Here is a 12,040-nt window from a genome sequence, read left to right as displayed (position 1 = left end):
TCTTTTTTTCAAACTAACTATGTAGCAAGAAGTTTTGGGCCAGCAGTCCTGCAAGTTCCATGGCCATCTGCTCAATGGCCATATGTATTACAGTACTGCATTATACAAATGGGGGACCACACATTGCTGCTTACTTAGGAAGGGGCAAAACAGACCATGTGAGTCAAGACAAAGATTAGTACTTTAAAGTTCCACTTTTAAAAATGATGAATCAGGCAGGTCATCATTACAGAAAAGGACAGGCAATGTCCCAGGTTCGAATCTCGGCCAGGACGTTATCTGCATGGAGTTTGCAGGTTCTCCCCGTGTTTATGTGGTTTTCCTCTGGGTGTTCTGGTATCCTTTCACATTCCAAATCATGCAGAATGGTTAATTGGCTCCCCCCCCCCTAAAAAAAAAATTGCCCTTAGATTGTATTAAAGGCATATGACTATGGTAGGGACATTAGATTGTGCGCTCCTTTGAGGGACAGCTAGTGACATAACTATAAACTTTGTACAACGCTGGGTAATATGTCGGCACTATATAAATACAGTCTAATTATTAAACAGGATTCATATAGCACCAACATATTACGCAGCGCTGTACATTAAATAGGGGTTGCAAATGACAGATGGATACAGACAGTGACACAGGAGAAGAGGACCCTGCCCTGAAGAGCTTACAATCTAATAATAATAACAGGGAAATCTAGATGTATTGCAGAAATATAATGCAGATCTTCGATCAATATGGTTCGTACACAATTCAATATACCATCCAAATAAAACAAATGCCAAAACGTGACACAAATACGTTTTATTTAAAGCATAAAATAGTAAAGCTCGACATGAGAAAATGTTTTGTATTAAATGAAGGTTTTTTTTATTTCTGTGAAAAACACCACCAAGCCTTGAAAAAATGACTGTACACTTTGAATGATCATTTTCCTTTCCAAGCAGCAAAAACATGAAAAACATTACCAAAATGTTCAGAATTTTTGGCTTTATATTAAGACATAAAAAAACTTGCAGATCGTTTGATATTTACAATTGGCTGTTTAATCGCTTAGTTTCTAATATTGTAATCGTCGGAGGCAATTCAGCAGCAAATAAATTAAAAAAGAGAACGAAACGAATAAAGTGATGAAATGCTGGCATATTTATATTCCCCATGTAGTTAAAGTAAAACTCCAGGTTTTGTATTCTGATTTGTAATTGTGTGTATATGGTATGGCAGCCATGATTATTCATTACATATGCAGGTTGTGCTTTCTGTTTTGTAGTGTTGCACTATGAGAATTCTCTGAGCAAATACCTAAATATTATAGTCACATGGTATAATGCAAAAATCTGTATTGGCTTTCAAAAACCCCCTTGGATCCTGGCCCAGGGTTCACATAGGACCCGACTTCTCTAGTTAAGTGCCAGAGTCCCAGTGGACAACAAGACTTTCCTAATGTCCTGTCCTCGTCAGATACCAATCATCATTGCCCTCCCCCATATCTGATAGAAAGTCAGAGGTCTGATTTCATCCTTATGGGTGTTCAGGTTTTCATTTCAAAGGGGACACTTACTGATATAAGAAGTGCTCTAGGATTTTTTTATCATGTAATGTCACATATGATTATAGTTAACCCAAAGCCAATATAGTATACCTGTGACACTGAAAAATTTGCACTTTTGCCACCATATTCCTTTTTAGGCCAGGTCACCTGGATAAGAATACCGGTCTCATTGGCTCCGATTTATTAAAGCTCTCTAAGACTGTAGAAGATAGACTATTATGGGAGAACCTGAGTAATTCAGCAAACTTGAAATGGATCTGGTCCAGAATTAAAATCATTTCCCAACTAAATGATTTTAAGTAATCAATTGCAGGTTTGCTGGATCACCCAGGTTCTCTTATGATCGTATATCTTCTCCAGTTTAGAACAGCTTTATTAAATCAGACCCATTGTTCCTCATTTTACATTTACAGCAGTTTTTAAAACTGTCAGCTGAAGTAAAAAAAAAAAAAAAATCCAGCACCTTTATTTCATTAAAGCAAAAAAAAAAAAAACACAGCAGCACACACCTTTAATCCCGCAGATCCCTCAATAGTGCTTGACCTTTCCTTGATCAGGTCCCATACCGTCCTGGATTTCTTCTTCATCCTGACGCAGAGGAAGCACCACCATCTTCAGTCTACTTGCTACGTCACCCAATCTCGCACTGCGCAGGAACGAGTTTGGGTGACGTAGCTGCTGTATGGGGGGAGGAAAAAAAAAAAAAAAAGAACGTCGATCTCACGCATGCGCATCGCTTTCCCCTTAGTGGATAAAATACCCCTTCTGCACTCGCCTGACACCAGGCATGCACAAAAGGAGCAGCCAAGAACCTCCCAGGATTCATGACGTAGGTATCCCGGGAGTCTCTGCGATTCCATTAAGTCTTGATCGCCGTGGCAATGAAGACTCAAAGAAGCAGTGATGTACCCTTTAAAATTCCATTGATGGGTAATCAATGTTAAAGATTAATTAATGAAAACAATTTTGCTTGGTATTCCGTTGATAACAGGATCAGGATATTTGGTCTTATAAGTGCAAACCACAATAAGTTGACATGCGGATCAGAAAGAAAAAAATATATATATATTTTCATGGCAGTTGTAGATGTAGAAGCAGTCATGTAGTAAAGGTAACCTTAAAACAGGTTTAAGTAAGGTACTTATTGAAAAAACAGCGTACATCCGAACAGGGGAAAGCAAAATTTTTGTGGGGGCTGACCGTGAAAAGCTTTCCTCCCCCTAAAAAAAGCAGCTTGTCAGAATCCCGCATGATTATAGTCGTCCAATGAGATCTGTGTGAAGCACAGGTGCAGCTGTGCCTGGTGTTAAACACTTTGTGCTAGAGGGAACTGGAAGGAACGGGAGGGAGGGGGGTCCAGCAAAGAAAGTGTTAAAGAGAGGCACAATATGCAGCTTTCCGGGAACGCCAGTGAGGGAGGCTGCTGCTCTACGTCTTCCAGAAAAAGGGGTTCTGTGCCAGGCGCCGCTGGAAGTTCTCGTACCTGCGAGGTGACATAAAAGCAGAATAAAGGATTTGAAGTGGAACTACAGCAGCCTTCACATAAAATATAGAAATGATCAGGAGGCTTTATGGCTTAATGGGATCAATGAACAGGCTAACCTGTAAAGCAATAATTCCTATTAAATTGTATTAATATAGCACCAACATATTATGCAGCGCTGTACATTAAATAGGGGTTGCAAATGACAGACAGACATAGGAGGAGGAGAGGACCCTGCTCAGAAGAGCTTACAATCTAGAATAACAATCTACAATAGCAGTTACAGGGGTTGGGACAAACCTTCCACTGATGGAGATGCTTACAGCAGTCAGTTTTTATACATAAGAAAAAAAACAGCTTAAAGTGTTTTCTGGAGTCAGATTTTAGTTTGCCAAAAACATAAATGTAATATACTGCAAGTTACCTTAGATGTAATTGCTGCATTAGTTGGCTCAGTGGTTAGCACTGTGGCCTTTGCAGAGCTGGGTCTCAGGTTCAAATCTCAGCCAGGACACTATCTACATGGAGTTTGCAGGTTCTCCCTATGTTTGCACGGGTTTCCTCTGGGTACTCCAGTTACCTCCCAACATGCTGTTAGGTTAATTGGCTCCCCTCAAAAATTAACCTTAGACTGGATTATTGACATATGACTATGGTAAGGACATTAGATTGTGAGACTCTTTGAGGGACAGCTAGCAACGTGACTATGGACTTTGTACAGCGCTGTGTAATATGTCAGCATTATATAAATACAAATAAATAGTTTTTTTCATGGTTTTTCACTTGATTTTAAAGGGGTGATCCTGCAAATAAATACATTTCTTTTCCCTGGATGTCTACACTCCATTTATAGAGGGAGCCATGGTTATCACTCACAAGGGACTTTTATCCTAAATCCCCAAATTTTCCACTAAAAGCAATTTAGGAATGTTTTGGGACACTCAACTCCCCTTTATACTTTAAGATTTCAGTTTTTGCATATTGGATGAAATAATGGGATTTTAACTGGATTTTACCATCTATTACTTGTCCTAGATTAGGGATGTGGCCTTTTACTGAATTTCTTATTATCTTCTATGGCATTGCAATATCCCTATATATATATATATATATATATATATATATATATATATATATAAATATAATGTGGCTTTTCGTATTTGCAACAAAGTAATTTTTATTGTCACTTTTTCATGAGGCAGTATGATTTCACTGCAGAATGAACAGTGCTGTCATAAAATTACAAATAATGGAAAAGTAACAGATCTACTGGCAGGATCAGCAGGAAATATCCCTATGATAGAGGTGGTAATGTGTTAATGCTGATCACAGACTGCATCACATAATGATCTTTTTATTTTGCCCTGGTTTCTTTGTTCAGACATATAAATTGTTTGATGTTGAAGTAGAAATGTAAATAGCGGAATCACATCCAATGGTGACGTTCTTACCATTTGAGAACCACGTTGGCTGGTATAAAGACTTCTGAAGGGCTAGGGGTCATCTGTGCTTGGGATATGGCAAATGATGTGGCAAAATTATAGAAGTTGTCCAACATTTTCTGAGTGAACTGGAAAAGAAAAATGAAATTTTAAAATATAATGTAATAAATAATAGAATGTAGATACTGCACAAGGCCATCATCCTACAATATACCTAAAACTTTGCCCCTTCTCCAGGAGAACACATTCTCTTCACCCTGTTGGGGAGTACTTTTGTTTGGCAAAGACTTAGACCATGAAAGAGCCTCCTAGATTGTAAGCTCTTCTGGTCAGGGTCCTCTCCTCCCGTGTCACTGCCTATATCTGTCTGTCATTTGCAACCCCTATTTAATGTACAGTGCTGCTTAATATGTTGGCGCTATATAACTCCTGTTTAATAATAATAACCTGTGAGTAACTCTCTTCCTCTCATGTGACAGCAGAGCTGCATGGTGATGGTGAGGCAGGGAGAGTTCTCATGCCAATAGAGGCAAAGTAATGGAAAGATGAGCTCATCGGTCTGTTTTTTCTCTTTTCACTGTCCAGTAACAAACTAATTGGGGGACAAGGCCTGAAAGGGTTCGGAAATTCTACAAAAAATGGACAATAACAAACACTGGATGGTAACACTCATGAGGGCAAGGAAATACTCATCTGCTTGCATCCTCCCCTCATCATGGATGTACAAGGGGTTGCTTTCTTGGTAATCACCTATTGTCAAACACCAGGCACATTGGAGTGGTAACAGGGTGTCAATATTAGGCTTTTGCAGGCATCTTTTTTTCTTTTTATACTGCTTAAAAAAATGCAAAGCCATTTGCAAAAACTGCTAGGCTGAAGTCAGCCTAACATTCTGCAGTGTTTTGGCAGTAAGAGTCACATATAACAGCAGTAAGTGTTCTCCCTGCACATCTCTGCAATGCCAGTGACCGGATCAAAGCTGTAACATCAGAATGATCAAAGTACCTAAGACAGAACTTGATCCAAATATTGGGAAATGATGACAGTTTAGGGTGTGATTATTAATGCTTATAACAGAACAGGAACACAGTTCTATTTCAAATTTACAAATTTTGTTTTGTAGTCCTCATCATACTCCAGAAAACTTAACAAGCCTTTGTCCATTTCTCTATAACTCTAAGTGGTGGTAGAGTGCCCTCTAGTGGGCAGAAAGGAAATGTTCCCTCCAAAAAAACAGATCAGGGGTTGGGGATGGTAACTATTCAAAGTGAAGAAAAGTAAATAAGGTGAGAGGACAGGGATGCCCGCTGTCCCCACTGCTTTTTATTTTGCTTCTTGAACCGCTGCTAAGACATATCCACAAAAACCCTGATATTAAAGATATTCGGGTGGGCAACACAGAACATAAAGTGTCCGCACATGCGGATGATTTCTTTATATGTGACCTCCCCTCACATAACTATTCCCAACCTTCTCAAAGAGCTACGCCATTACGCCCAGTTCTCCGACTATAAAGTCAATCTTCAGAAGTATTGGATATTAATTTGCCTCCGGAACTTGGGAACACTATGTCGCCCTGCTTTCCATTTAAGTGGGCGCGGGGCTGGATTCAATACCTAGGTACTAATATTCCAGCAGATATCAGTAAGGTAGTGAGTGGAATAGAATTTCCTGCCACTTCTCAACACGATACGAGGGGATTTCCAACGATGGCAGCGACAAGCTTTTTCGTTGTTTGGCCACTCCAATATTCTAAAAATGACCATCTTCTGTATTTGCTTCAAACTCTGCCGGTGCATATTCCCATTCATGTGTTGCATAAATTCAGATCAGAATTTTCAAGATTTGTATGGAACAGCGACACCCCACACCTCTACAAACTTTTACTATGACTCCCGAAAGACAAGGGTGGGATGGCTTTCCCTGACCCAATTCTGTTTCCAGAGACTGGAAGATTCGATGTCTCCTATACTGCTGAGCTCTGCTGTGTGGTCCCCATCTGAAGAATGTGGCCCCCTACGCCCTCACCCCTTGTTGGGGAGAGATGCTTAGGGTGGTGGCTAGATACTTTCCAGCTGAGAGTATCGAAACATTTCCTTCGCCACTATCTCCTATGCTTGGCCACCCCAGATTCCCCACTAGCAAGAAAGACCCGGTCTCCAAGGCATGGATTGAGCAGAGAATTTATCGGGCCTCCATTTTCTACAACCATTGGAAGACAATGGAGCAGATTTCAATGGATCACTCTCTCCTTTGTTTAGATGTTTGGAGGAAGGTGCAATTGCAACATTTTTTTTTTCTCTTCATTGCCGCTGGCGCGGGTTTTCCATCGACCCCTCACCCCCTTGGAGAATTTGTGTGTAGCCGGTGATCCCAAGAGGTGTACTTTCATATGCATATGAAATGTAGCTGACAACAGGTGATACTCCGGGGCTCTTTTTCATTTCCAAGTGGGAGAGGGATCTAGACATTAAATTTAGGAGGGAACATACTGGTCTCATTTTATAATATGAGCATAGGGCCTCCATTAGCAACCGCTATCAAGAGACAAAATGTAAGCTGCTCACTAGGTGGTATAGGACCCCTGATCTGTTGGCAAAATTTTATCCACACACGACTGGGCTGTGTTGGAAATGTGGGCAACATGCCCGTACTTTAATGCATATTTTCTGGAGTTGTCCAGTATTGACTTCATTTTGGGCGGGTGTCTATGAGATTATTCAAAAATTAACCGGGATCTCAATAGCTGTTCAGCCGGAGCTCGTCCTGCTTCATGTGTCCGAGATATCGAGAAAACTTTATAGGAATTATCTGCTGTGTCATTTATTGGACACGGCTAAGGCATGCATCCCACCACTGTGGAAACAAACTGCCCCTCCTACATTGAAGCAATGGATTGCCAGAGTGAATGATATACAGTATATGGAGGAACCTATGAAATCAGGAGATCAGCCACCACACAGACCTGTACGTACCTGGTTTTACTGGGATGATTTTATTCATGAAGATTTTTGCTCCTGTGTTTTTCCATTTTATTTATATGTCTTCATGATAACCTCAAATATTGTTGTGATGTGTAATACTTGTTTCTTTTTATGTTGTTTTATACCTTCTATTTTAATTTTTTGTATATGTCTGTTTTATTGGTTACTTATAAAAATATAAAATAAAACAAAATATAAAAAAAGGAGAGAGAAAAAGAAAAAGGAGAGGACAGAAGTTTTTTCTTTTGGATCATGATTGAGCATTTAAAGTGAAAACTGCTACTTTGTTAACTAATATTCACTTTACAAAGTAAGCATCTTCTACTTTTTACTAATATCAGCAGCAAATGCAAGCCACCTAATATTTTAGAGTTTGCTCATGGATTGCATTTACACTTCTGCATCTTGCTGTGTGGGTTAAAAGAAAATCTCACTGCATCTTTGGTACAAATTCATCAACCTGCACCATTCATGGAAAGATATAAATCATTGACTGGTCTTTGTTTGATAAAGGATCTGCAAGTTGAAAAAAAATTTTAAGTTGCAAGACTGAGCAAAATATAACAACTCAGGAGTGGAAATAATTAAAGATGCTCATTATTGACTGATTCTCTTTAAAGAGAATATGTACTGTGGTGAGTGGTAGGCTTCAAAAACATAAGCAAAATCACAGATCTAATGTCTAGCGTCACCAGTGTTGTCTGTGGTTTCCCAGAAGCTGATCTAGTTTAAATTACTGACTTGACAATGACTTAGAGAAACAGGGAAAAGTTGAGGACTGGTCATCTGATCATCTGATGGTGGTTGGGAAGTACAGATTGGTAATATGCATGCAATCAAAGCAGGGAGATCCTTGCACTGCAGGTCCAGGTACAGCTTCCTCTCCAGCAAGGATAACTGTAAGCCACACAGTAGTGACAACGCCAAATCTACATTGATAAGACTGTAGGTGCAGGAGGTACTCTGCTTATTTCCAGGAAGATTTCAAAACAAAGGCAGATTTTCCAGGGTACTGCATGGGTATAATTGATATTTCTAGATGATCCTGAGTCCAGTAAGCTGTTCATATATACGGGGCTATTTTTAAAGGACACATTTTCATCTTGAACATACCGATGGAGGACTATAAACAAGAATACCTTCACAGGATTAGTCGGTGTCATACTGACCTGGGTAAAGGAGTCCACGTTTGACACAGCCGCATTGGCTACTGGGGTCTGCTGTGCCAGCTGCTCAAGCAATTCCACAGAGATTCCTATCTGTGCCACCGAAGGGGTCTGAGGCAAAGTCATGGCTCCAAACGGGTGCTGGCCACCCACCCCTACATTGAAAACAAAAGGTAATGAAAAGCAAAGGTAACAGTGACACATAAAACACCTAAATAAGACTTATCTTAAGTTTTCTTTTTGAGTTCTGTGACTTCGACATGTATGACCAGGAATATTTTTTGTGCTCTACACCTATTAACCTCTGACATGTTATCCTATTGTGTGATACTTCCCCCACCCGCTAGACTGTAAGCTCTTCTGGTCAGGGTCCTCTTCTTCTCTTGTGTCACTGTCTGTATCTGTTTGTCATCCCCTATTTGATGTACAGTGCTGTGCAAGGTTCTCCCCAGGCCCTATTAGCTGGGTGCACCACCCAGCACTTTTCAGCACCCACCCGGCTGTTTTTGGGTGGTTACTAAAGAGTTTAGTCACAATACAGGGGCTGCCACCCACCTATAATTTCTTCCCACCCGGCTTAAAAAAATTTCTGGGTTGAGCACTGCTGTGTAATATGTTGGTGCTATAAAAAATTCTGTAAAATAATAATAATAATAATATGTGAAGGAAGAAAACGGGTCTCACATAAGCTAATGTCACATTGCACTTCCATATTAAGAATTTTGTGCTTTTCATTTCAGATATATTGGGCATCATGAGATATTACACTACCTTACAGACCTATAAAGGCTTCTTATCATGGGGACAAGTTACTGGGTTAGTCTGTTCTGCAGCAGTGATGGGTCATCTACCCAATCCTTAGTAGTACATAATTTGTGCAGGTTAGTACCATGATGGAGCATTCTGCCCACGTTTTAATGGCACTGCTGACATAAATGAAAGCATCACCAGGGTATTACAGTACAGAACTACGATTCTAGGTGCATAAAATAGAACTTAAAGTTTTTTAAACATTTTGACAATGCATCCAGCATCTAAATTTTGTCATCACTCCTGCCCCAGTTTCCCTCTGATGGTCTACAGAATACTTCCCCATTTTGGTATGGAGATCTATGGTGTTTTATAATCTAGCAGAGAATTCAGGGCTGACAACACTGCTTATGATTCAACCAGTTAAATGGGTCGAATAATTGCTGCCCCTAAAGCATACCATGGTTTCTCATGTCAATTCATACATTCTATAGCAACTTCCAAAGATCTGCTAGCCCCTTGTGATCTGTTACTAACTGTAATGACAACAAAAGTGTCATAACTAGAAATGTATTGCTTTACCACAAACCAGGATATGCCATGCCATGGCCCTTTTATCAAGAATTCTGGCTGCAGAACAATCATATGAAGGGTAATTAAAACTGATCATTGTCTAAGTTTGTAAGAAATGAAAAAAATAGCTACGACTTTAACTTTAATTACAACAAATCTTTCTCTTACCAGATTTTAGGCCAGATATTTTGAAGATGGCACTGGGCTTTTCATTGGTAATAAAGCCGAGCAGCTGCCATACAGGCATGCCATTGAGATCAGGATATGAGATGTAGACGGAACCTCCCATCCTCTCCGGGAATGGGATGGTCCCCAGCATGAACACCACCACATGGTTGATGCTTTCATAGTCAGGAAGGTTGAAGACAAACTTATCTTCTGCTATTTGCTGGGCATCAGTCTGCACCTGAGGACAGAAAACAAAAAACATGGTTAAAGAGAATCTTTTACCAGCATGCAATAGGAGGTGGCCATGTGGTGAAGATCCAGTTTTGCCTCACCTTTCTTAAACCTACCTTACCATAGTTAGTCAGTCAATGATAAAAGTCTGGGATGGTATGAGAACCCAATGATGAAGGTCTGAGACGGGTGGTATGGGAACCCAATGATGAAGGTCTGGGACTGGCGGCTTAGAAAACCAATGATTATGGTCTGGGATGGGTTGTATGGGAACCCAATGATGAAAGTCTGGGATTGGGTGGTATGGGAACCCAATGATGAAGGTCTGGGATTGGGTGGTATGAGAACCCAATGATGAAGGTCTGGGATTGGGTGGTATGAGAACCCAATGATGAAGGTCTGATGAGAACCCAATGATGAAGGTCTGTGACGGGTGGTATGAGAACCCAATGATGAAGGTCTGACGGGTGGTATGAGAACCCAATGATGAAGGTCTGGGATTGGTAGTATGAAAACACAATGATGAAAGTGTGATAACGGTGGTAAGAGAACCCAATGAAAACGGTCCAGGATAGGTGGTATGGGAACTCAATAAAGAAAGTTCAGGATGGGTGGTAAGAGAACCCAATGAAAAAAGTGCAGGATGGGTGATGCCATTAAATATAACAGTTATAGAAAATACACAGTTAAGGTCATACTTATCTAAAAGATCATCTGAGAAAAAAACAAATAAAATAAAACAATGGGATGGGAATCGGTATTGGCGGAGCACCATAACTGATGTAATGGTGGAAACAATACTGAAGCATACGGCTCGGTAAAGATCGCCTCATCCAACTTAACACTACACTGACCTCACGTTGCGCCTCCATTGGTTTTCCCACTCTACTACAGCTCGTGCATTTAGTGCAATATAAATGAGAAAACTGTCTTTCAGAATATAAGAATTTGTTAGAATATTATTTTTGTTTTATTATTAATAAAACATAAAAATTGTAAACAATGTCCACATTTTTCTGTGGACCACCAAAGTTTTCTTGCGGACCGCTGGTTGACGACCACCCGGGTGCTCGAATAGTCACGTGAGGGGGGTGGTCGGATGTTTTATGCGCGGGGTGCTACGGTAACGCCATTGGAAGTGCCAATGTTCCTGAAGTCACGTGACTTCTGATAAAATCGCCTTGTTTTTGCCCAAGCGCCTGGAATGATTGGGCGGTCGGTGGGCCTGGACTCAAAGGGGGTCATTCCTGCACGGCACAATTCTCCAGATCTGCTCTGTGCATGAATGATTCACACAAAATGCTAACTTTGTTCATCTCTTGATGGAAACCATGGCAACGGTCATTCCCTTGCTCTCAGGAATTGTCTGTCAGCATGCACACAACTCATTGTCTGCACCCCACACCTTGTACACAGTTATTATTATTACACAGTATTAATATAGCGCCGACATATTATGCAGCGCTGTACAAAGTCTATAGTCATGTGACTAGCTGTCCCTCTGAGAAGCTCACAATCTAATGAGTTCTCATTTGTCACTCACCAGCCTCCCGGCTACCAGGCAGCCGAACATGTCTGCCCCCAGCCCTGTGTGCCTTCCCTCGGGCCGCTGTCAGCTCCACACCGATCTGTTCTACTCACACACCGATCCCGTCCAGAAACTTCCAGAATCCTTCAGATTAGGCGACCAAAAACAA

General features: G+C 40.6%; 1 protein-coding gene across 1 annotated transcript; it reads right to left on the bottom strand.

Annotated features, from left to right (window-relative positions):
- Positions 1 to 783: 783 nt before the first annotated feature.
- HIKESHI (heat shock protein nuclear import factor hikeshi) lies at positions 784 to 12,040 on the bottom strand. Its single transcript, XM_072402333.1, has 5 exons — positions 11,887 to 12,040; positions 10,113 to 10,350; positions 8,625 to 8,776; positions 4,481 to 4,599; positions 784 to 3,029 (listed from the first exon to the last, which is right to left on the bottom strand). Exons 1-5 carry the CDS (start codon positions 11,914 to 11,916, stop codon positions 2,975 to 2,977), a joined length of 594 nt encoding a protein of 197 aa, XP_072258434.1. The 5' UTR covers positions 11,917 to 12,040; the 3' UTR covers positions 784 to 2,974.

This window comes from Pyxicephalus adspersus, chromosome 1 (genome assembly GCF_032062135.1).
Source record: "Pyxicephalus adspersus chromosome 1, UCB_Pads_2.0, whole genome shotgun sequence".
In the NCBI taxonomy this organism is placed as follows: domain Eukaryota; kingdom Metazoa; phylum Chordata; class Amphibia; order Anura; family Pyxicephalidae; genus Pyxicephalus; species Pyxicephalus adspersus.
This window is presented reverse-complemented; position numbering and strand designations above follow the sequence as displayed.

Coding starts and splice junctions, on each gene's coding strand:
- HIKESHI (XM_072402333.1), bottom strand. CDS start 11,916: ATGTTCGGCTGCCTGGTAGCCGGGAGGCTG. Junction 4,600..8,624: donor ACGTGGACTCCTTTACCCAG/GTCAGTATGACA, acceptor TTTCTTTTCCAG/TTCACTCAGAAAATGTTGGA. Junction 3,030..4,480: donor GCCAACGTGGTTCTCAAATG/GTAAGAACGTCA, acceptor GTCACCTCGCAG/GTACGAGAACTTCCAGCGGC.